Below are 25,089 nucleotides of genomic sequence, written 5' to 3'. Positions count from 1 at the left end.
AGTACCGAAATATATTATATTGAACTAATATATTTAAATGTTAGTACCGAAATGTATGTACCTAAATATATGCACCGAAATGTATTAATATTAAATTAATGTACCTAAATGTATGTACCGAAATGTATGCACTGAAATGTTAGGACCGAAAATGTATTATATTGAATTAATGTACCTAAATGTTTGTATCGAAATGTATGTACCGAAATGTGTGTACCTAAATGTATGCACCGAAATGTATTATAATGAATTTAATATACCTAAATGAAGAAGATAAAGTACATCAAAATATATTGTATAACAAAAATTAGTTTATCTAAATGTTCACAACAAAATATATTACGATGAATGAAATGAAAATAAAAATTATAATGAAATAAAATTAATACAATAAAAATTAGAAAGAAAAAGATAAATAATTAAAAAATCAAAATATAATTAATAAAAGAGGTTATTAATGTATCAAGGGACTAAAATTAAATTTTGATCTTACTCATGATTTTAATCAAAAAGTCATCTTTGCCAAGGATTAAAATGAAGTTTTCTATTAAAATACTGCTGACGAAAATTCCTGGGCTGTAAACCCTCCATCTATAGCCTGTCTTTTTAACTAAAATTCAATAAAATTCCCACATTTCTCTCTCCTTAGTTTTAAACGGCCAGACACATCCACTCACATCTCCACCTTTTTCTGCGAGAAGTCTAAGGAAAAATCTCACATTTCCCGACCCCCCAAAACCATGCAGATGCATTGCCTCCCATTTCTCCTTCTCCTAAGTTAGTTTTTTTTTTTGTTTTTTTGTCCTCGACATTGCAATTAGCTACCCCCTCCCCGCCTCCGGGGTCCTCCTCCTTCAATACTCTCGGAGGACCCTGATCCGCTCCTCCTCCTCCTCTATGCGCCTTCGTTTGTTTCTTGTCAAACAAGTTTTGAGTTTGACCTACATTTTTCTTTTTAACTCTTGTTAGCTTGATTAATTTTTTGGAAAAAGTCTGGCATTGTGATATTTTAACTACATTTTGAATTAGCAAGCATTCGATTGTTTGCCAAAGTTCTTCTGTATGTTGAAAGGAGATTCTTGAATATCAGAGATTAGTCAGGAGACATGAGTTGTTTTCCGTGTTTCGGCTCGCAGAGAAGTAAGAGATCAAATAGCAACAAGAGATTAGAGAATGACCCGTCTTCTCCTCCTGTCGCGCAAGGTAAGTTTTCGTTTTTATTTTTCTTTCACTTTTCTCAATCTTTGGTTATAAATGATTTCGAAACAATGAAAGGCTTGGTTGTAATTTACGGTGAATAATGAATGTGTGTGCATGAATCTGTCGCTCAATACTTCTCCATCTATATATATATATATATATATATATATATATATATATATATGTGAAGTATGAAGTAAGAAATATCAAGAACAATCGTTACAGAAATCGCGTAAATATTAAAATGAATGCATGTCTAAATTACAATGCCTTCACAATTTCAGTTTTGCAAAAGGTTTTAGAGGAGGTTTTCCATGACTAGGCGACCATATTTTTGCGCTGCTATCTGTTGTGGCATCAATCTGTAAATTGCTATAGCTACGCAATGTGGACTATCAAAAAAGAATCAATTAGCTAGGGCATTTATATACTAGATATAGAAACTAATGCAAAACAACGATTGACAATGCTGTCAAAAGGTATTGGAAAGGGCCTAAAACCTTATCATTTTTCTGCAGAATTGAAGAAACAAAAACCTGCAGAGGCCACCGAGGCAGTTAACCCAGCAGATATTAATGCAAAGGCTTTCACTTTCCGGGAGCTTGCGACAGCAACAAAGAATTTCCGGCAGGAATTTCTTTTGGGGGAAGGTGGATTTGGAAGAGTCTATAAGGGAACTCTTCAGTCGAGCGGGCAGGTTATAAAAATTCTCGGTTTCTTTTGGTTGTTAGGTTTTAATGAGGACTTGCAACTGAGTAATGAATTTACAAAGACTGGTTTTTCCATCTTGGTTATAGGTGGTGGCGGTGAAGCAACTGGACAGACATGGAATGCATGGGAACAAAGAGTTTCTTGGGGATGTTTTGATGCTAAGCCTCCTACACCATCCAAATCTGGTTAACCTAATTGGATATTGTGCTGATGGAGATCAAAGACTTTTGGTGTATGAATTCATATCCGGGGGTTCTGTAGACGATCGTGTTCTTGGTACGTGCGCAACCCTCCCTTTTTCTACCGCTTTCTTGATTTAGAACCCTTTTATCAGCTGCCTAACTATGGATGAACAAAACTATCTGCAGGCAATGGACCAGATGACAAGCCATTAGATTGGTACACCCGAGTTAAAATAGCTTATGGTGCTGCTATGGGACTGGAGTACTTGCACGAAAAGGCCAATCCCCCAGTTGTCTATCGAGATTTGAAATCTTCAAACATCTTGCTAGACGAAGCATTCAATCCAAAGCTCTCAGATGTTGGACTTGCCCAGCTTGGCTCCGAGGGAGATAAGAGTCATGGACCATCAAGACTGATGGGAACCTATGGTTTCTGTGCTCCTGAGTATTCAAGATCGGGTGAATTCACAATGAAGTCAGATGTGTACAGTTTCGGAGTTATACTTCTGGAGCTCATTACCGGAAGAAGAGCCATTGACACAACAAGGTCAAATGATGAGCAAAATCTAGTATCTTGGGTAATTATCTTATCATTTTTCACTTATCTCATACGTCTCTTTAATTGACCTAATGATTTGCACACTCTCGTTCATCATTACCATCGTGTGTAACTTCGTTCTATTTTTAATGTGTGTGAGCAGGCACAACCCTTATTCAGGGACCCGAAAAAGTATCCTGACATGGCAGATCCTCTTCTTAACAAGCAATTCCCAGAAAAGGATCTAAATCAAGCTGTTGCAATAGCATCCATGTGTTTGCAAGAGGAGGCAGAAGTCCGTCCCTTCATGAGTGACGTTGTGAATACTCTAAGTTTTCTTTCCACAACTCCTCCTCCTCCTGAGGCTGTCCCTGCTCCTCTTCCAGCTGATCTGACCCCAACTGAAAAACGTGAAGAGAACAATGACGAATCAGAATGTGTTTCTGAATATTCAGAAGACGATGATCTTGATGATGCAGGAGATGATGACGAAGATCAGGAGGCTTCTGATCAAGAGAGTATCAGAAATTCAAGGAGCAACCGCCGTAGCGTTGACATTTCAGAAGGTGAAGGTAGCAAAAATGAACGCCAAGTAACTCTTACAGAATCCAAAGAATGGCATTCATTTACAAGGGGCAGCATGATATCACGGAACGACAGTGTTAATTCAAGTGACCAGGGCAGCAAGGTTGGTAATAATTTGGATGGTAATTCAAGCCAAGTTAGCAGCAATCAATCCAAATATGCAAGTGCATCTTCTAGAAGCAGTAGCAGTGGGTCAACAGAAGAAATCGTTTCCAATAGCAGAAAGAACAGCAGAAAAGCATCACAAAAAGAAACTGCTACTGTTACATTAGCTGGCAATAGCAGTACCGAGGAAAAATCATCAGAAGGCGGAAGTGTTTGCACAAATGATCAGGATCAGAAAAGCATAAGCAAGGTACAACAACTACCACCAATACTGAAAGATGGAAAAGTTTCTGTAGACCAACACAGAAACAACGAGGAATCGCATGATTTTAAATCATCGAAAAAATGTCAATCCAGTCGCTACTAAAATGTCTCTAACTTGCACACATATGAACATGAGATATGTTTTTGTTTGGATGAGCCATGCATGGCTTTTGTCATTCAAAGATAGCAAACGAGAAGCATTGCTACAAAGGTGCCCTATTGAGATGCATAAGTACGTTGGTAGAAGGAGAAATGCTGCCCGAGGCCAAGAATCTAATGATGTGCTCCCTTTCAGTTTTTTTAAGCTTTCGATTATATTTCATTTTGAGGACTTCAGTATCGTGTTTCTTCATTGACATACCCTTAAAGTAAGAGAAAAAAAAAAACTGAAAAGAAACAAAAGAACCTACTTAATTATGGGTGGCTTCAGATAAGAAGTTAATGTATTTACCAATGGTAGATTGCACAGAGCGTTGACAAGAAAAGGACATGTACGTATAATAACTTACCTCCGCGCTCTTACATTTACGGTGTTTATGTGCGAAGTTGCCAAGTTGGATATACGGATAAACATGATCTTGTAAATTAGCTTTTGTGAAATAGAATGCTGCATTAACAATTTACTCTGCAACCAGTAAAATCAATTGAAAGCATAACCTGTAATATCAGCTTACATTCTACAAAAATAACCTGTATTATCAGCTTACATTCTACAAAAATAAATAAAATACAATATGGTGTAAACAAGAAGCAAGATGCTCACTGTTTCATAACACTCAACTATGTTAGCTTCTTCAGCGGAAGAGTTTGTCCAAAAAGTTATTCTGCTTCGCCTGCTTCCATTTTTAGCTTGCTCAGCTGATCCATCTCTTCTTTGAGAAGACCTCTCCAGAAGTTCTCCTCGTCTTGTTTAAGTTCGTTAAACCCTCCCAGTAACTTTTGGAACAATGTCAACTCAGACTGTTCACCCTTTTCAACCTCCCCCTCTATCTGTTTAACTTCCTCTATAATGATATTTGTTGGTATATGGTCCAGCCCATGATGAATGTTCTAGATTATTTTAGTAAGCAAGTGAGATGGCCGGAGCATGCTAGACAATTCTAGCATGTTATCAAGTTGATGGAAGAAGATAGAGAGTACTAGCTTCCTTGGTTGCAAATGGAAAGATCCATGCACATGCTAGAGAATTCTAGCAAAGTTTAAGTTGGTGGAAGAGTCTAGAAGAATGGTGAGGATTCCACCAACATACAAGATTAGTGTAGATAATACTAGCTTAGGAAGGTAGTGGAATTATCTAGATATCTCTAGCATGATGTTTCCATGTTTCTTCAAGGTTCCATCCAAGCCTATAAAAGGAGAAGGCATCCACACCATTTGTATCAACCAACCAATCAAGAGAGTAGTGAGTAGCAAAGGATCAAGTCCAAAGCTAGAGTTCCACTCCAAGAGTGAGAGTGAGAGTGTTCCACTACACATTGTGTGAGTGAAGTTTAGAGTGATAGAATGTGTGTGTCATACTTTCTTGTATCCATCAAGCCTTGTCCTTGGCTTGGTAAGACTACTCTTGTTGTACTCATCTTTTTCATATAGTGAAGATTGATCCTTGTTTCGTGGACGTAGGCATAAACTGCCGAACCACATAAATTCTTGGTGTCCATTTTCTACTTTACCTTGTGCATTCTCTATCTTGTAGTACCGACATTCCTAACAAGTGGTATCAGAGCCCGATTGGCTCGTACTATGAGATGGAAGGAAGTGGCACTATGATCAAACTCACCAACTCCAATTGGGTAACATATAAGCCAAGGATGAAGGACATTCTTTATTGCAAGGATCTGCATGAGCCAATTGAAGGAGATGCCGCTAAGCCAGAGAGCATGTCCGATGCCGAGTGGAAGAAGATGAATCGCAAGGCAATTGGCATAATTAGATAATGGGTGGACAATAGTATTTTTCACCATGTGTCTAATGAAACCAATGCTCGCGAGTTTTGGACGAAGCTTGAGTCCTTGTTCGAGAAGAAGACCCCATCCAAGAAAGCCTTTTTTATCAAAGAGCTCATCAATGTGAAGTACAAGGATGGTTTAAGTGTAGTAGAACACTTGAACAATTTCCAAAATATCATCAACCAGTTGGCTACTAAGAAAATGACGATTGAGGACGAGCTACAAGCGCTCTTGTTACTTGGATCCTTGCCAGACAGTTGGGAGACCTTTGTGGTGAGTATAAGTAACTCTGTTTCTGATGGTATTCTTACTCTTGATAATGTTAAAAATAGCATGCTCAATGAAGAAACAAGGAGAAAGACTTCTGGCACAGATAGCAGCCAAGTATTTGTCGCAGAGAACCGTGGAAGAAGCAAGAGTAGAGGACCTAGAGGTCATGGTAGGAGTCCTAGCCGATCTAAGTCGAGGTTCAGGGGTGCATGCCATCATTGTGGCAAAGAAAGTCACATGAAGAAGCATTGTCGTAAATGGAAAAAGGAACAAAAGGATGGAAACAATACTGCAGGTGTTGTGACTTACGGTGAAGAGCTTCTTTAATGCAGACAAGCAATGTTTTTCTGGCAAAGAAGTCTATAATTGCCTTTGCCAATGACGATGGTAGTTCTGATTAGGGGGAGCCTAGTCAAGAGAAGTCTAATAAAGAGGGTCTTGGTTAATGAATAGTTCGATCAATGGGAGTTTGGTCAAGAGGACCAATCCTATTTTTGGGTATTCCTCCCTCATGGACTGGAGGGGGAGATTGTTGGTATATGGTCCAACCCATGATGAATGTTCTAGATTATTCTAGTAAGCAAGTGAGGTGGCCAGAGCATGCTAGACAATTCTAGCATGTTATCAAGTTGATGGAAGAAGCTAGAGAGTACTAGCTTCCTTGGTTGCAAATGGAAAGATCCATGCACATGTTAGAGAATTTTAGCAAAGTTCAAGTTGGTGGAAGAGTCTAGAAGAATGGTGGGGATTCCACCAACATACAAGATTAGTGTAGATAATTCTAGCTTAGGAAGGTAGTGGAATTATCTAGATATCTCTAGCATGATGTTTCCATGCTTCTTCAAGGTTCCATCCATGCCTATAAAAGGAGAAGGCATCCACACCATTTGTATCAACCAACCAATCAAGAGAGTAGTGAGTAGCAAAGGATCAAGTCCAAAGCTAGAGTTCCACTCCAAGAGTGAGAGTGAGAGTGTTCCACTACATATTGTGTGAGTGAAGTTTAGAGTGATAGAAAGTATGTGTCATACTTTCTTGTATCCATCAAGCCTTGTCCTTAGCTTGGTAAGACTACTCTTGTTGTACTCATCTTTTTCATGTAGTGAAGATTGATCCTTGTTTCGTGGACGTAGGCATAAACTGCCGAACCACATAAATTCTTGGTGTCCATTTTCTACTTTACCTTATGCATTCTCTATCTTGTAGTACCGACATTCCTAACAGTATTTTCCCCTTCTTCGATTGTCTTTTGCAACCTCTCCACAAGCGGAGGCTCAGGTCCACAAGTATTGTCTGTTCAGATAAACTTGCTGAAGTCCCTTCCCACACTTTTAGCTGCTCTTTCAAGGTCAGGAACAATGCGTTCTTGCAAAACTGAACTCCTTGTATATACAACAGCACCACCGTTTCCATCCCATGCGTCATTCCTTCCACAGTACACAAATATGTAGTTATCCGGTGTGTTCTATATCTTACGCGATATACATGCGTTCTCGTAAGGTTTCTGGATTTATGCAGAAACCAAATGAGAAACAAAATGGTGGAAACCGCCACATAAATGGATGGAAGCATGAGCAATCCAACAGGAACAAGATAAGAAGGTAAAGACGTGACATATATTACCAGTCATCTTGATAGTGAAGATAGTCATTGTCGTGATTGTATAGAATGCCTTTCATCACTTGTAAGTTCCAACCTAATACAAGCATTTCCTATACTATCTTTATGGGAAAGGAAGACCGAGCATCCAGCCAATGCCATACTTCAGAATTTTCACTTCGAATTCCGGCCTGCACACAGTTCATTATTTCAGAGGTATTCGTTCATTTTCCCAGGAATGTAAATAATCAGAAATCCATTCCCTTAAAAAATGTTACGACAACCTTTCATTTGCTTCTCCTTCACAGAAGTTAATTGCCCTCAGTACATTTTTTTGGGCCTAATTCTTGTGATAGTTGATTCAACCTCAGATTATAAACGAAAACAAAAATTTACGACAATTCAATTTGGTCTCCACTCTCTTCAAAAAATTACTGATGAGCAGAATCACCCAAATGTTTCAACGAATAAAAGATCCAAATCGCATTCTGAATGCAAAAAAGTTAACTTTCCATGCATATACCAAATGAAGTGAATTCTCTAATAACCTATGAAAACCGTATAGTATATTAAACCTGTTGGATTTATCCAATATAAATCAACCTTTAAATGGTCTACTATATGTAATAGGAATGTAATATTGGAGAATAATGTTAATTGTGATTTGATCTCTTAAAGATATCAATCCTATAAAAGGTGTCTTATATTGGAAATAGGATTGATGGAATCCTTAATAATATATGATTATGATATTTTACTTGAGAGCCAAGAAATGAGAGTTTTAGTTTTCCCTTATGGACGGAATCTAAGACTTTTTGGCTAGTATATAAACACCGGTCCCTGCTAACCCTAGACACGACAACTAAGGCTTCCCATAGAGCATTGTCATAAAGCTAGGAGTTTACAGAAGAGTTGGTGTTTCTGTTTGTCATGGCAAACATAAAGATTGGAGTTTTATCGATGACGTCTTGCTTGCATGACTACTGCATCTTCGGTAACTACCATTGGAATCAGGTCAGTCACTCTTCGTTTGTGTTTTAATTGTATAACCTTATAAGGCTAACAATTGGTATCAGAGCTTTTGGTTATATGATTAAAACCTATTAAGAAAAGTTGATTTTAGAGACTGAAAGCAAACAACTTAATCAGTAACTGATATTTGGATAAACATTGAAAGTCTACTAATCACACGTGCCGTTGATGTTGTTCTTAAATTTTTGTGAGCATGTTATATTTGTTCTGACCTTACATTGGAAAACTGAAGAAGTCCCCTCCACTTAGCGAGCAAAACAGAGTCATCTACCAAAGCAAAACGGTTTGTCTCATTGAGTTATTCTTCATGATGACCTATGATATTGTACTTTGGTTGGTGTATATATTTAATTGGATCCTTGAAAGCTCAAATTGGTGATAAGATTAAGATATAGTTGTATAAGTGATGTGCTGCTTATTGTCGAGCATGTAGGTACATTAAATAACATGTTTTAGTTAAGCATGTCATGAATATATATGGATCCAATTCTTATAAATTTTGGCAGCATGTATATCCGAATGGGCAATTGGTATGTTTGAATAAGAACTAATTTTATCAATTTTATGACGTATGTGTTTGATCAGGTCATATTAGAACTAATTCTGTCAACCCTAAATATAATGAGCAATTATAAATTTAGGGTATTGCGATTTCTTTGAATTGTTGGCTACAAAAGGTATCATGTTTGCCATGAATTATATTCTATATGAATTATACTCTACAATTGCTACGCTAATATGACATGAAACAATTGCATTAGTGGTAGCAATTGTCTGATCAAACAAGTACATGTAAGTTTAAAAATCAATTGATTAGTCAAATTTTATTATCACCAACAGTTCTGATAAAGGATGATAAAGAAAATTTGATTACTCAGTTCATTAAATTAACTAAGACTAAAGACCATGGCATATTTCAACTATGTATTGTCGATGTATTCTCAAAATTTTGAGGTCCTTGTACATCAGCAAGTTCGATGGGGAGGTATATATATATACATTGGCATATGAAATCCTGGTATAACCTTTCCTTTTGGTCTCCTCGTTTAAACAAGTGTTTTACATTTTCTTTTAACTAGCAGCAGATCGTTAAGTAATTTTTGCTCCAAATGTTAAAAGTTTTAGATGGGGGCTCCTTGACGAATAGACCAAATCTGTGGAAATTAGTATGTCTGGGAAAAGTTGAATTTTTAAAGCATACCCAAAAGCATATATATGTGCATATATATCTTGTTAGTAGTACATGAATGAGCCTATTGGCTGGCCTCATCAGCTCCAATCGCAGTTTCCAGGGTGAACAGACGCAAAGGGGACACTAAGCACCCCCTCAGATGCCTCACAGACATGTTTTGAAAAACACCCCAAATCCTTGTTGCTTCTGATTTCCATGGGTAAAATAAATTCGTGCAAATCAATTTTTTTTTTTTTAATCAGTTGTCTTATATGATAATGTGTGGGACATATATATAGATTGAATTGGATTGCCATTTCATTGGTTGCTACGGGAAGTAATCAATATGGATTAAATTTTAAATTTGCAAACATGTAGCAAAATGGACATGTGGCGTGTTTTTATACAAGGATTGGGTGGTTATATATTGCTTTAATCTTGAGATTATCCCATACAAGACACACAAATATATGTATAATCTGGCAGATAAGCAATAGTTATGCAGTACTTTTGTTGCTTATGGTCATAGTGATATTAACTCGTAAGGAATATGCATGACTAATCAAATTAGTTTGTCTACAATTTTGCTTTCATATCTCAGTATAGTCAATTGTATATGACTAGTTAATTATGAAATTGATGCATAAATTGTGAATTGACTGAGAATGGCAGAAAGCATCCAGTGGCAAGAACAAGAACATTATACAAGTGAATGAGGTTTGCAGTAATTATGTGACAATTCTCATTTGTATGTTATCTATTTATATGAGAATTCCGGTTGGTCATGTGATTATATATATGTTTATAAAGAAGTGGTGAACATATGAAGGCATGAGGTGTGTATTTCACTCAAAGCATATGACTAAAATTGATAAGCATAAGTTTTCAAACTTGTATATAGTTTGTTATTTTTCTTATGCCTAAAGAATTTAAACAATGTTTTGATGAGTAAATTTTATGTGCCATAAGGGGAGAAGAAAAGAAACTTTTCAAAGCTAATGTAGGGCATATATTGGAGATATTTTCTATGGAAGAAAATAACTTTGATTGTTCCTTTATTTAATTTTGGTATTTACAAAGCTAATGCATGATTATAATGCTATGATTAGTAGTTTTGTACTACGGAAAGAAACATATAAAAGGAAAGGAACTCGTTTGACTTAAGAAAACATTTGAGCAATTTAGCTTTTAAAATTAAAGGAATGTATTGTTCTCTCACATTACATAAAGTATTTCTATTAAGTAATTGACTCCATAACAATAAGTTTTGACATTCTTGTGGTGGAATAAAACTTGTTCTATATGTGATTAATCTCTTTCAAGTATGCTGTCAGGTTTCTTGAGATTAATTTAATGTCAAAGGGAGTTATGAAGGAATTAGTGCCATTTGTTGGCAAGACTCGAAGCTCGAATCAGGTTATCATAATTTTGTCACTTACAGTTAATTAATCCATGTGACTTCTTGTATTGTTTCAGGGCGGAGTTGACCAATGCCTTTTCAACTAAGCAAGACGCAACGACTTAGTTGATGATGGGACTATGTTTTTGAGTTACTTCGGTCAACTTTGCATCTTAATTAGAATAAAAGGGATAATCTTCTTGCCTACAGGTGTAGATTACTTCTTTTAGTTTAATTAAGATGGCATAGTATGTGTTTTATTTCACATAAGTTGTGAAAACCTTCATCTTGCCTACAGGTGTTGAAGTTTTTCATGAAGGAACTTTTGTGACATAAAATCTAGTACTAGAAACTAGTTATTTTTCTTGCCTACAGGTGTAAATTAATTTAGTTTCATGAAGTATATTGGGATAAAGTTCCATGCCATTAGTGACAAATATTTCCACAATGAGCCCCATAAAAGGTTGTGGTTTGAAGGCATGGAAATCGGTTGCATCATGATGTATTTTGTATCTCTTTATGAGACTTGTTGATGCAAAGTATTGGACCCATGAAGGTTAATCAATGATTGCTAAGGTACGCATTGTTTAAGTCTTATGCTTGTAAATCTTTTCAATTTGAATTATGATGTCGGTTTAGAGAATGAAATTTGACTACTAAAGTTTCTTTTGGACATCGAAATTGAAATGATATGAAATTGAATTTGTTATGGATATATAAATTCATGATAGATGCACATAATTGTTTCTGGCAGATTGCGTGTCTTGATTTAAATCGGGTGAATGACACATCTAATGATCACCAAATGACCTGAATTTTGGATATGTTCAACATATAAATGTCTACTATGTGTCTGAAAATTTTCGTAATTTTCTGCCATGTATGTTAATTATGGTGAATTTACTAGTAACCCATGCTCGTATAGACAGTTTTTACTGGCAGATTGTGATGTTTTTTGAGACATGACTTTAGACTACTATTTTGACCCAAAATGGCTCTGTATTTCTATTTTATGAAGATTAGTATGTCTATTTTGATCAATATAAATTTGGTAGCAATCAAGCTTGTAAATTAATTATGATAAATTCTAAAGTAAGTGTAACTCATTGCTGAAATTCTATTTGACAACTTTATGTTGGTTGTGATGTCTATTTTATTATGTCTAATATATAAAGATATTTTCTTTAGGTACATCTTTGAAAGAATATATTAACGAGTGTTTGCCCAAGTGGGAGAATTAGTGAACGAAAATTGGGCTTCACACTCATTAACTTATTTGCAAGTATAAACTCTGAAAACTTAGTGGGAGTTGTTCTAAAATTTTGAGCACTAAGTGGACTTGCATGAATCTATTAAAGCATTATTCTATCTTCCATGAATTTGGGTTACTCGAATATCCATAATATGTTTAAGTTGCACGAGTGGATACTTGGTATATGCGTACATTTTTCTGTTACTTGCAATCATTTGGATTTCTCAGTTGATCATTTGTTTTGGGGCTCATAAGGACTTAGCATAAATGTGGACTTATTAATACATATAAGATGGTTGTTGGATGCATGTTTTGTGTAATAGCAGTGAATGCTTTCATGCTTAGTTGTACCTTTCTTATGGAGGTAATATGCATCCATTGACTAAGTAAGGCTATTCCCAAAGGCATATTTTCAAAAGTATGATTTATGTATTGATTTGCAAATTAAGCAATGATGTTGCAGATCAATGGGAGTTTGAGTTTCGTATTAGTAATGCCTTACATTTGCAGATGACCTATAAGGTATGTATAGAATCCATGTATTCAATTTAATCTCCAGTTGAATTCATTAAGTCACATTTTTTGTGTGCTAGTCAATTATCTGATGAAATATATATCAGATATCAAGTTGTTATCCAATTGCATATTAAATGGCATGGCATGGTTTGTGCATTACCTCAGTTGTGAGGATTTCCATCTTGCCTGTAGGTGTTGGAAATCATTATGAAAGTAACTGGTATGGTACATAGATCAGTGTCAAAAACATATTAATTCATCTTGCTCACAAGTGTTGAATTAATTTGTTTTATGAAGTTTTTTTGGGATATTTTACTTGGACATGTGCCTATTTGGTATTTTCAGTTGTGTCCGTTGGCTACAAACATTGTTTGTATTATTATTGATCTAATGAAAGTGATGCATGATTGTTTTGGAGATGTATTCACACCTACAGGTTATGGTGGTTTCATTAGATGAAGGATATCTGCATTGGCAGATTTAAGGCTTCGAAGAAGCATAAAGTGTAACTTGTGAGTTACAATAAAGTGGACCTGAGATGATATAAAGTAAGACATTTTGGTTAATTTAAAGTTTAATTTTAAAGTTTCATCTCTTGATCATAATTTGTGTTTCATGTAAATGAGGATCTTAGCATGTGTGATTATGAAGGTTCTGGGTTGTGTCAACTCTACAACCTTGTTAGTTCCATGTTAAGAAATGCATTTGACAGAAGCTGCATTAAAGACGAGATGTAATCACTGTTACATGGCCACTAAAGTGACATTAGTCTCCAATCTCAAGTATAAACATGAATATTACATTTTGTAGACCAAGTGGGAGAATGTTGGATTTATCCAATATAAATCAACCTTTAAATGGTCTACTATATGTAATAGGAATGTAATATTGGAGAATAATGTTAATTGTGATTTGATCTCTTAAAGATATCAATCCTATATAAGGTGTCTTATATTGGAAATAGGATTGATGGAATCCTTAATAATATATGATTATGATATTTTACTTGAGAGCCAAGAAAGGAGAGTTTTAGTTTTCCCTTATGGACGGAATCTAAGACTTTTTGGCTAGTATATAAACACCGGTCCCTGCTAACCCTAGACACGACAACTAAGGCTTCCCATAGAGCATTGTCATAAAGCTAGGAGTTTACAGAAGAGTTGGTGTTTCTGTTTGTCATGGCAAACATAAAGATTGGAGTTTTATCGATGACGTCTTGCTTGCATGGCTACTGCATCTTCGGTAACTACCATTGGAATCAGGTCAGTCACTCTTCGTTTGTGTTTTAATTGTATAACCTTATAAGGCTAACAAAACCCTTATAAATCTTGACATGGGAGTAGAACACATTCAAATAAGAAAACTTTGTTTTTTTTGTTTTTTTTTTCTCTCAAGACTATAAACACAATTCGAATTTTGAATTTCTATGTTTGGACAAGGACTCTATACAAAAGTTCCAAGGGACTCAGATTATTAAAAATACACTGCAAGAATAATATTAACTAACTACTCAAGCACTACAAAGACACCAAACAAAGAACTGACACATGAAAGGTGTCATTTCAAAGTTTTCTGTATTCTAATCATTTTCAAGTCCCTTGATCTAAAACAAGAACTTATGGCAAAAACGAAGTATTCATATAATTACAAGATAAAAATTAAAAAACTTGGCTGCCCAGGGAGCCACATCAAACAACGTGAAACAACTTTGGCTGAATTTCTGGAAATAGACCCGAACGAGCAATATTTGAAACAAAAAGTTTGGTAGAAGTTCTACACAACCTTTGACTCACAATACAAAATATCTAAAATAGCAGATATTATTCACACACAAAAAAAAAAAAAAAAAACAGGGAAAAAAAAGAAGAAAAGGAGATATTAACTCCGAAAGAGGATATCAACTCAAAGAATTTGTCCAATTTAATAGCTTCAGGAGTTTTACAGCATAGAGTTAGCTTTTTACACTCTTATCGTATCATATATATATATATATATATATATATATATATATATATATATATGTTTAGGGATCCAACCTATCATTCGCAAGACGCCAACTATTTTCCTGTACTTTGGTCTTCTCTTTGGTTTCTTTGGATTAAACTTAATACAGATGGAGGAAAATCCTAGTCCTGCTGCTTGTGAAGAAGTTTTCTAGGATAGCCATGGTCAGTTTTCTTGCTGGGTTGTGCCAAGGGATTGGTCATAACAATTCGTTTTTTGCAGAATTATTAGCAGTTTATTACTGGTGTAGAGTTTATATATCAGCTAGGTTGGCATTGTCTTTGGCTGGAAAGTGACTCTTTTATTGTTATTTCTAGTCTCAAATCGATTGATTTTGATCCTCCTTGGTCTCTTTGTATGCAAGGTCTATTTGTTTGGACCGCATTAGGAAGATGACTTTTACGCCTCTCATATATATACATACATACATATATATACATACATACATATATATATATATATATATATCGCGAAGGCAATGTGTTAGCACATTATTTTGCTGACATGGGCTTGGCTTCTCCAACTTTGGTATGGCATGATCTGTCGGCAATTCGAGCTGCTTTGTTTTTAGACTATTTTGGCTTTCTTAGGTTCCACTTCTCAACTTAATGTGCATCTTGGCATAAGGGTTGGTCTCATTTTCTGATTTATTTCTTAACCTTGTGATGTGATTTGCTTTATTTTGCAAGTTTAGACCTTTAGGTTCAGTTTTAGAGTGTTTAGGTTTCATGTCCCACCCCATTTCCCCTCTCTTCCTTGTATCTTTGTTGTTTTTGTTTCTAGAGGGGTTAGGTTTATGTCCTCCCCACCCCTTCTTTTGCATCTATCTTTTTTATCCTTATTTCTTGTATTATGAGGGGTTATGTTTATGTCCCTCCTAACTAGGTGTACCTTTTTTTTCGTTATCAATAAAATTTCTCTCGTACCGTCGAAGTTTTCTAAAAGAAAAATAACAAATGAAATTCTGAATTAAAAAAGAAAGCGATTTTATTTTCGTATTAATAAAATAAAATAACAAATATATTAGAAAGTTGAAGAAGATCACCTATCGTTTGGATTTGCTTTTTCAGAAAGCGCTTCATTGAACTATAATCACTTCTAATTTTTTTTGGTCAAATACAATGAGAAAAGCGTTTTTAAACCCACCAAAGAATCTCTTTTTGAGAATTCCAAAAATCCTCCAATCACGTCTATTCATCGTACATCGTACGGTCATAAATTATTGTAATTTTTTTCTTAAAATTGAATATAAACAATACTTAACGAAAACTGGTCACACGATGTACAATGAACGACGTGATTGGATGATCCAAAGAGAAGCTCATTCCCCTCCAAAATCAAATTCCCAATCTTTGCAATTAAACACCCAAGAAAATGCTTCACAATATGGCAAATAAGGCCCACGATTATCATTGGGCCATATTTTGATTACAAAACTGATTAAATTTTTTGCGTTAATTACATTAATACTAGATTTATCGTGTTTTTACAAAACTTTTCACACACTAATGCTTCCCGAGTTTTTAATTCACTTTCATATAATCCTTTTAGTGCTGATATCACTTTAAAATAAAAATTAAAAAAGCCTCATTATTAATTACTTTAAAAACTTTAAAAGGTTTTAGAAGTAAATACAATAATAACCAATTAAAATAGATACATTAAACATTTAGAAAAAAACAGAAAATTGAAAGCCACCTATGGATCTTCGGATATTCCTCTCAATTTTTTTCGTCGTCTTGTCTTCAGATCCCCACCTTTGTCTCTTTCATCAATCTCCTTCGCTCCTTGCTCACCCAAACCGACACCAACCTTGACGAGAAATCGATGAAAACGACAGGTAATGTGTTTTTTAAAATGTGGGATGCCGATCACTGCGTTCCATAGTGAACAATTTTGGGTTCAACCCCCTACTTGGAGATCATAATGTTAACATACTCATGGCCAAGTTCAACCAATCGGCCGTGGCTACCAAGTATAAAGGATGGCGACGAAAGTGATATGGTTAGGCTTGATTTGAGCCCTTTCAAATTGAGAAAACATTTAAGGGTCTTCTCTTGCAGGACCATGCAGTGCCAGTCGAGCAATCATGTCGTCCATGTTACAAGTTTTATCATTATTAGCCAAAATTTAAGTCTTGAATTCATAAATATTAGTTTTTATAGACAATTTCAAATGTAGTCAAAATTTCACTTAGATGTACTCTATTGCCCTCAAAATTAAAACCTAATTACAACTAAAAGCCAACTGCTTTTTAAATCTTATTCATCATTGTTCATTAGGAGGGGAGTGGCATAATTGCAGGCGTCGAACAAGAAAAACACCATGAATATATCTGTTGCACTATTGTGAAAGTGAAATGTATTTTAAGTATAAAAATCGAAGTATAAGTCGATTTTTTGGTATTGATAGGGAGCTATTGAAACAACCATTAGATCAATCCAAAAGTGTGTGTGCCCCAAATTAAAATTATAAATATATGTACATATACATATATATAGACATATATATATACACACACACACAAAATGCCATGAAACCGTGTACTAGAGATTTCCATCCAAACAAAGACTTGCAAAATTCATTTTGAAAGTATGCAGAAGTTGTATGTTATGAAATTTCCAGAATATCAATTAATTTTTATGCAAGAATATGCACTTCAGTTGTCGGTGTTCATTAATTAATAAATGAATTAGACAATTTTCTTTCAACTTATTAGATTGGGATATGGGAATAATCAAAACCCTAAAAATGAAAGAACATGGAAGAAAGAAAGAACATAAAAAATCTCATCTGCATATGGTGTTTTTTTTTTTTTTTTTGAAATATGGTGTTTTTAACTTTGAGGGTACATTGGTTAATTGATGTGAATTTTTGTTATATTTGAAAGTTTTAATAAAAATTGGCATTATTGAATTTAGGAGTTAAAATTTAGGAAAACTAATGAAAAATGTTTGAAAACTTTAAGATTTAACGATAAAGACAAAATAAAGGATAAAGTGAATAGTACTATGATTGACTTTTTAGTGTAAAAATATGAGTTTTCGTTAAAGTCCTCTTAAAATTTTGCTACAAACTAGTTTTGCATTTGGTATTGTTAAGCAAGCTCACGAAATCCATGCTTGTCAATGTAGTTATGGATCCACTCCCCCAAGTCGAGGGCACCCAAATCGGCACACGCAGAGACTCTGCGGCTAACATTGCTCTCTCATCAGGCTCAACACTCTCAACTTTCATTCTCCGGAAGACGGTGAAGGCCTCGTGGGGGCGGTTCGTCTCGGCGTATCCGGCAATGAGGGCAGTCCAAGAAATCACGTTCCGAATGCAATGAAGCATAAGTTCAGACACATGGCAGGCACTGTCGAGGTCATCTAGCTTGGCGTGCTCCCGATCATTGCGTTCCAGAGAGCGGCATCCCTGATAAAGTAATTAATAATGAGGGCAAATTTGTCTTTAAGAAAATAGATGTCAGCCCTAAAGGGTCATGCGGAAGTGAATTAAAAACTCAGAGAGTGTTAGTGTAATGTTTCAAACGTAAAGCGATTTTGTAAAAACACAATAAATCTTAGGCGAGGTGTTAGTATAATTAACCCATAATAAGCATCAAATAAAGATGGAGAGAAATCTAGTGAAGCGCAGATGATGTAAATAAGTAGTTTAATTATGTGTCCAAATAATTATCCATTATATCCCTTATATAATTTCTTAGTGTACTTCTTAGAAATTAGATTATGAAGAAAGAAAAATTGATTAGTTTAAAGAAGAAGAATAATACCTAGTAGTGACAAATTTAGGTTTAATCAAGTTGGTTAGAGTATTGTACTTTTTTTTTCTACTTTAGTTTGAATACCTTTTTCGTAGTTGTAAAATATTGCTTGTGTCAAAAATAAAGATTATATTCATACACCCCAAATTACTTCCTCTACACCCTTTTAATTTTTTTTTTAACATTTTTTTACACACCACTAATACTTGATAGAAAAATATTAAAAAATTAAAAGGGTGTGGGGATAGTAATTTGGGGTGTGTGAATATAATCTTCCATAAAAAAATTAGCATCATATCTTGTAATGGCAGACTCTGGTTTAGCAAAGTTTGTTAGAATAATGTGATTCCTCTCTGCACTCAAGTTTCTCCCACCGTAATTTATATGAATTTAGTGTAAAATATTTCTTCCGTAATTTAGATGAATTAAGAGTAAAATATTGTAATCACATGTGTAAGAAAAATAGTATTTTAGCACTGTTGGGAATTTAGGCATAATAAGCACCAAAAAATTTACCAAATAACAGATAAGCTTAGTCTTTTTATTTCTCACACACCCCTTGTTAATTTCTGTCATTTGATATTCTTTAATTCAGTCGATCCAACGGCTGCAAATTAAGAGAGTGTGTATGAAGTCAAAATAGGTGTGTAGATAGCAAACCCCATAAGCTTTTGTTATAAAATAAGATGATGTTGTATAAGGAGATATTAGTTTGTAGTTTTACACAGAGACATATGCGGCGATGTGAATGAAGATTGGATGATTGGTTCAAATCTTAATAAGCATATGCTTTTGGAGCCACTTTCCAAGTGGTTGTTATTTTAATTACCACTTAATTAATATCCCTTAGTTATGGTTTGTGTACATGATCAAAGCCACCGGAAATATCAAGGTTGTAAGAGCAGCTGGCTCTCTCAGAACCAAAACTAGAAGAAACAAAGAACATCCCTATTCGTTTTTCGACGTCGACGAGGAATGCTAGGGTTTCTATAAGTATTCAGTTCCACTATTGCCTTCGAAAACTTTCGGGTTCATTGTTAATCTTTCACAAAACATAACTTTTCGTTGCTTAGTTTCTCGGATTTGTATAGAACTTGTAAAAAATATGACACCAAGAAAGTTTTCTTCCAAGCTTGCCATCTTACTCCTTGTCACTTATTTTATCTTAATTTCTGCAGATGATTTACCTTCACCAGAAGATCCCTCAGGTCCTTTTATCTTTTACTTTTAGTAATTATTTATTTATTTATTAATTTTTAATAACAGTATGAGAGAGTTGAACCCGTACATCATCCAACAAAGTAGACTTGGTTCCATAAAACCAAAGGACCCTGTGCTTATTTTTAGTAAATTAGTCCTCTAGGAAGGCGCAGTGTCTTCTAGTTTATTAAATTTTAGTTTTTTTTCTTTTTTTCTTCTTCTTTTGCTTGCCAACATTTTCTAATGACATGAAACATGAACTGGGATAATGATTTAAAGACTGATAGCTAGATAAATTAATCGAAATATATATGTGGTTGAAATGGAAATTGTTAGGTTTCTTACATGCAACAACATTTTTTTTTTTTTTTTGTGATTTTAATGAGTTATTTTTACATATGCGTCAGTGATGTGATTTTAGCAAGTAACGAGGTACAACTCTTTCACGTAAGGAGCCAAGTGTTCGTTTAACATTAGATGGTTATCTACTACTTTGCAGCTTTGTGTCTACTTAGGAAGATTTATGATTGTTTGAACTGTAGATGCAAAAACTTTGAAACCAGATGCTTATACATGCCTTTTTGCAGGAGGTTGTGTGTTAAACTTCACATCCAATCCATTCCAACCAACTGGGGAGTGCCTCCATCACGTAAAACAGAAAATAAACGTGTGGGGGAGCTACCTCACGAGCCCGTGCTGTCGAAATGTCCTCACCACCATGTCCAAAGCCTTAGCCATTCACGCAGTCAAGACGCAGGGCAGCGCCCGTGTCTTTCTTTCACAACAAGATTGGAAAAATTGCAGCGGCCCTTTTCAGAAGGAGCGAAGCGTGTCTGCAGAAAATTGTCATTTTGGTGACCTTTACTACGGCAGCAGCACGTGCTCGAACACAACTCTTGCATCCATCAAGACAGAGCAGGCTTTCCAAAACGCAATAAGGAAATGCGCAAACCTCAGCAATGCATTTGACGATGTTTGCGGACATTGCAGCAAGGCAGTGTTAGGCTTGAGGGACTCTTTGCTGAAAGCATATGGAGTGAAGGACGGGAACGCAACTGAGACGGGCATATGTGGTATAGCAGCTGTTATTTCTGTTTTAGAAGAGAAGATGAACAATACCTTTTTGATCGACAATGACTACATGTGGTGTATGTCTTTGTTAGATGCCTTCGGTATGAAAACTGCTTCTGCCTCATGCTTGCTCAATCAACTTCCAATTGGCCCAAATTTTTTCTATGATTCTATCTGCTTAATTAATTTTCTGTTTCGTGTGTATTCACTTTCGGTCCATATGCAGATCCAGGCTACGTCAAACTCAAATGTAAGTAAAGCTGTATTACTATTCAATCTACTCTATTGGGTGAAAATTGACAACAAAAGTTTCATGTGTACTCAAAGAAATTAATCATTTAACCTATCAGATTCTTTGGCAGAAGCGATACTTTCAATCTTAATAGGCATCACCACAGTGACGCTGATCATCCTGCTGATACATTTTGTGACCAAGAAGAAGCCTCAAAAACCGGTTCTCTCAGGACCGATTACTACATGGTCTGGCCTGTACAGGTTCTCCAAGGCCGAGATTGAGAATGCCATCAATACAGAAAGAAAGGATCTAGGACGAGGAAGCGCAGGTCAAGTTTATAAAGGGGTTCTTCCGAGCGGGCAAGTTGTGGCCATTAAGCACATAAACAAGAGCAACAAATCCGATTCTTTTACTAGAGAAGTGGAAGGCCTTTCGAGGGTTCGACATCCAAACTTGGTTTGCCTCTTTGGTTGCTGCGTCGAAGATGGTGAACAATATCTTGTTTATGAATATTGTGCTAAAGGGAATCTAGCTCAACACCTCCTAAGTAATTCCTCTGATTCTTATCAATTTCTAAACGTATTTAGCAAGTTAATCATCTTGGAAATGCATTTTCTTTAAGGCTAACATGAATGAATATTTATTGAAATCAGGAAACGATCCTGTCTTAACATGGGAAAGAAGAGTTAAGATTCTAAGAGATTGTGCACTTGCTTTGAGATATCTCCACCATTATATTGATGGCTGCATTGTTCATAGAGATATTAAGGTAAAATTAACCGTGTAGAACAGATTCCCGCACACCTTTTTCTTTATTGGCACATCTCTTTATTTTTGTCCCTTAATTCTCTTTTGATTTATTCAACCTAAAGACCAAGATAACAAAAAAAGGAAGGTATGCAGAAGGATGCGGAAATCATTTCCTTTTAACTTTGATATGGTTCTCCAATTCACAATTAATTCCTCTTGAGTATATTGATGTTGATGCTTGTTTGCTAAATTTGTAGCTCACCAACATCCTTTTGACCAATAACTTGGAACCCAAGCTATCTGATTTCGGTCTAGCAAAGATGTTGGGTATGGAGGAAAGCAAAGTATTTACAGATGTTAGAGGAACCATAGGGTACATGGATCCAGAGTACATGACCAATGCCAAGTTAACCTGCGCAAGTGATGTCTACAGTTTCGGTATTGTTGCTCTGCAACTGCTATCGGGGCAAAAAGTATTTGAGCTAGATCTTGATGCTAGAGACCAACTAACGAGAAAGGTATACTAGTATACACACCAGTTCATTTGCGCCAAGAGCTAGAGAAAGAGAAAATAGATTTACAATTCTAGTTACTTTTTTGCAGGCGAAGGATATAAGTATGAACAAACGCCCACCTGAGGATCTTGAGGACCCAAGAATGAATGGAAATGTCAACAAGGCAGACTTTGAATCGATCCTGCAAGTTGCAGTACTTTGTGTTGCCAAATCAAGCAAAGGCCGCCCTACGATCGATCTTGTCTTCGAAGAGATGGACAAGGCTTGGAAGAACACTCTTGCTGACATGGTTAGGACCCTCAAAATTTATAGCTCATTTGGGGATGTGCTGTATTGGTAACTCTTCTTCTTTTCTTTGATTGCAGAAGGCAAGGATTAATAAAGGGATAGGTTCATCAGCAACACCAGTGTCTACATCTTCCGATGTGTTTTCAGTCTGACTTGCAATCATGATCAACAAAGGTTTTGGCTTGGTGTTAATTTTGGGTCTTTTCTGCGTTTGTTCGGCCTAGAAAAAATTGGTGTTTAATTATCGGAAAATATGCACAAATAGAACTAGAGGAACATTAAAATGTGGTTCATATATGGTATTTTTTTGTCTATCGTGTTGAGTTTCTTTTTAATTAAAAGTTTGTATACGGTTTCATTTGGGCATATTTATCTTGATTATTAGGAAATAAAGATGTAATATAATCTAAGGTGTACCACTACCACTTGCGTAGTAGACTAGTAGTTGTCGCTATCCTACAAATCACTGTGTACATATTTTCATCCGTTGATCATTGCTTGTCATAAGCAAGAAAGATATATAGAATATGCCTTTTCACAAATAGAAAGAAGAAAGATTTCCAAGCTGATCAAAGAGAACTCCTTAAACTTTGGCAACATATGAGCTATTGTTAAGTAATTAGGCAACTTTCAGCGGGATTTTTAATTATGACCAAAAAAGTACTTGCCATCTCTAATCTTGTATTCTGACAAAACGCGTCCATTGTAATATGTTATTAGACTGTGAATATAACAATTTCATCGATGCGATTTCTTGTTTGAATGTGTGGTCGAAATTGAGAGTCGAGCAATGTAGTGCACTACAAATAGCTGGCAAGTTTGCCCCAATGAGAGTCTAGCCATGTTTGCCCCAATGAGAGTCTAGCCATGTTTGCCCCATTGAGAGTCTAGCATGAATATTAATCCTCATTTAGGATGAAACCTAGTTAGTACGTAGATGCATTAGTGTGTGTGGTGCCTAGAATTCCACGCTATGTTACCAAATGACAGAAAGATTGAGAGCAAATAACCCAGTTATAGAAAGTGTTGTAAAAGCCGTCTCTGTGCTTATATGGAAAATGGACAGATTAAACATCTAGGTCTATTCCATGTTGCTTCTAAGAAAAAGCATCGTGGACGGCCATTAATTTATTATGGTAATTTTTTAAAGTACTGTGGTTTCGTTTCTATAAGTTTATCTTCGTGGGATTTGATTACGGTACATTTATCTTTGTTGGAGCGAAATTCTCATAAGAAGAAACACCTCCACAGGTTTGTTGATTGTGATCCGCACATTGGTTGAATCTCTTCTCGAGATGCGTCTCCGAACGTCTACTCCTAAGCTTATTAAATGGTTTTTTTTTGGGGGTGGGGGGGGGGGGTGACGGGGGTGTACTTGCAAAAGGTACTTCGACACTCAAATCAATATCTTTATTCAAGATGACTACAGTTCATTATAAAGCGGTCGCCGGTCTCATACTTACATCCTCCTCCCATCTTGTTGGGACTCTTAGGGTTTTTACAGGAGAAATTTTTCATTGTGACAAAAATATGGATGGTACACCATGTATTCTACCATTGATATAGTGACACGTATTTTATCATTGATATAGTGACACGTGGTATACCACTACGTATTCCAGTCACACTAAAAAAATCTCTCCTTTTGCATAACTCAGTGGTTGAGGAGCAAGTACCACTCCCTTGATTCTCGCTCCCTCTCCAGTAGTGGAGTTCATTGCTCATCTCGCTCTACCCCTCCTTCCTCTCATGAGCGAGTGAGGAGTCACCAACGAAGGTAGATTCTCTGCCCTCCCATTTCCCGTGCTTTCCTGTTTTGTGTGATCACGGTTAAGCCACTTCAACATTTTATATTGTTAGGAGTATTATATGAATAGCTAAGATGTTGCCAAATGTCAAGAGATTAGTATTGCAGTTATAAGGTTGTTATAAGATAGCTTAGTTAGGAAGCTGTCTAAGATAGTATAAATTCCTTTGTAACGAAACAGTTGTGAAATGAATAAGAAATATACAATACAATTAAGATATATCTTGCTCTCCAAGTATTCTTTCTATCTCATCTCTCTCTTCCTATCAATCTTCTTCTTATCTGATATATGTGTAGATTGGTTTACATGGTATCTTTGCCGGAAAAAGTATAAAGCTTTACGGTGTATCGATCTGGGATTTCTGTATATGCTTCCGCACATATATGTGCTTCTCTCTTTTGTCTATTACTTCTTGATTTGGGGCTTTCTGTTCGAATTAGGGCTCTTCAATTTGTGTTTGGTTTTCTGCACACCAAGTGTTCGACGTTTGTTCTCTGTCAATCTCGGTGAAGCAATTCCATCAAAATGGTGACCGTCTCTCAGTTGCAAATCTTGCAATCGCCTATTACATCTCTTATTTCCTCTGTTTCTACGTCCGTAACCATGAAGTTGGATGATACCAATTACTTGACTTGGCATTTTCAGATGCAGCTTCTGTTGGAAGGCTATGGCATTATGGGGT

General features: G+C 35.7%; 2 protein-coding genes across 2 annotated transcripts; both read left to right on the top strand.

Annotated features, from left to right (window-relative positions):
- Positions 1-759: 759 nt before the first annotated feature.
- Positions 760-3,921, top strand: LOC103427754 (probable serine/threonine-protein kinase PBL26). Its single transcript, XM_029101601.2, has 5 exons — positions 760-1,203; positions 1,719-1,897; positions 1,998-2,187; positions 2,280-2,671; positions 2,795-3,921. The coding sequence occupies exons 1-5, from the start codon at positions 1,107-1,109 to the stop codon at positions 3,686-3,688; spliced, it is 1,752 nt and encodes a 583-aa protein (XP_028957434.2). The 5' UTR covers positions 760-1,106; the 3' UTR covers positions 3,689-3,921.
- Positions 3,922-20,233: 16,312 nt separating this feature from the next.
- On the top strand, positions 20,234-23,062 carry LOC103434354 (putative leucine-rich repeat receptor-like serine/threonine-protein kinase At2g19230). Its single transcript, XM_017331784.3, has 7 exons — positions 20,234-20,912; positions 21,038-21,061; positions 21,162-21,593; positions 21,700-21,815; positions 22,054-22,314; positions 22,400-22,600; positions 22,677-23,062. The coding sequence occupies exons 1-7, from the start codon at positions 20,459-20,461 to the stop codon at positions 22,749-22,751; spliced, it is 1,563 nt and encodes a 520-aa protein (XP_017187273.3). The 5' UTR covers positions 20,234-20,458; the 3' UTR covers positions 22,752-23,062.
- The last annotated feature ends 2,027 nt before the right edge of the window (positions 23,063-25,089 follow it).

This window comes from Malus domestica, chromosome 04, assembly GCF_042453785.1.
Source record: "Malus domestica chromosome 04, GDT2T_hap1".
Taxonomy (NCBI): Eukaryota; Viridiplantae; Streptophyta; class Magnoliopsida; order Rosales; family Rosaceae; genus Malus; species Malus domestica.
The sequence above is the reverse complement of the archived record's forward strand: the minus strand, read 5'-3'. Positions and strand labels throughout refer to the sequence as shown.

Bases quoted from the DNA above. Each gene is read 5' to 3' on its own strand.
- LOC103434354 (XM_017331784.3), top strand. From the start codon at position 20,459: ATGTCCAAAGCCTTAGCCATTCACGCAGTCAAGACGCAGGGCAGCGCC. The intron at 20,913-21,037 runs GTATGAAAACTG...GTCCATATGCAG, and splicing joins GTCTTTGTTAGATGCCTTCG to ATCCAGGCTACGTCAAACTC. The intron at 22,601-22,676 runs GTTAGGACCCTC...CTTTGATTGCAG, and splicing joins AGAACACTCTTGCTGACATG to AAGGCAAGGATTAATAAAGG.
- LOC103427754 (XM_029101601.2), top strand. From the start codon at position 1,107: ATGAGTTGTTTTCCGTGTTTCGGCTCGCAGAGAAGTAAGAGATCAAAT. The intron at 1,204-1,718 runs GTAAGTTTTCGT...ATTTTTCTGCAG, and splicing joins TTCTCCTCCTGTCGCGCAAG to AATTGAAGAAACAAAAACCT. The intron at 2,672-2,794 runs GTAATTATCTTA...GTGTGTGAGCAG, and splicing joins AGCAAAATCTAGTATCTTGG to GCACAACCCTTATTCAGGGA.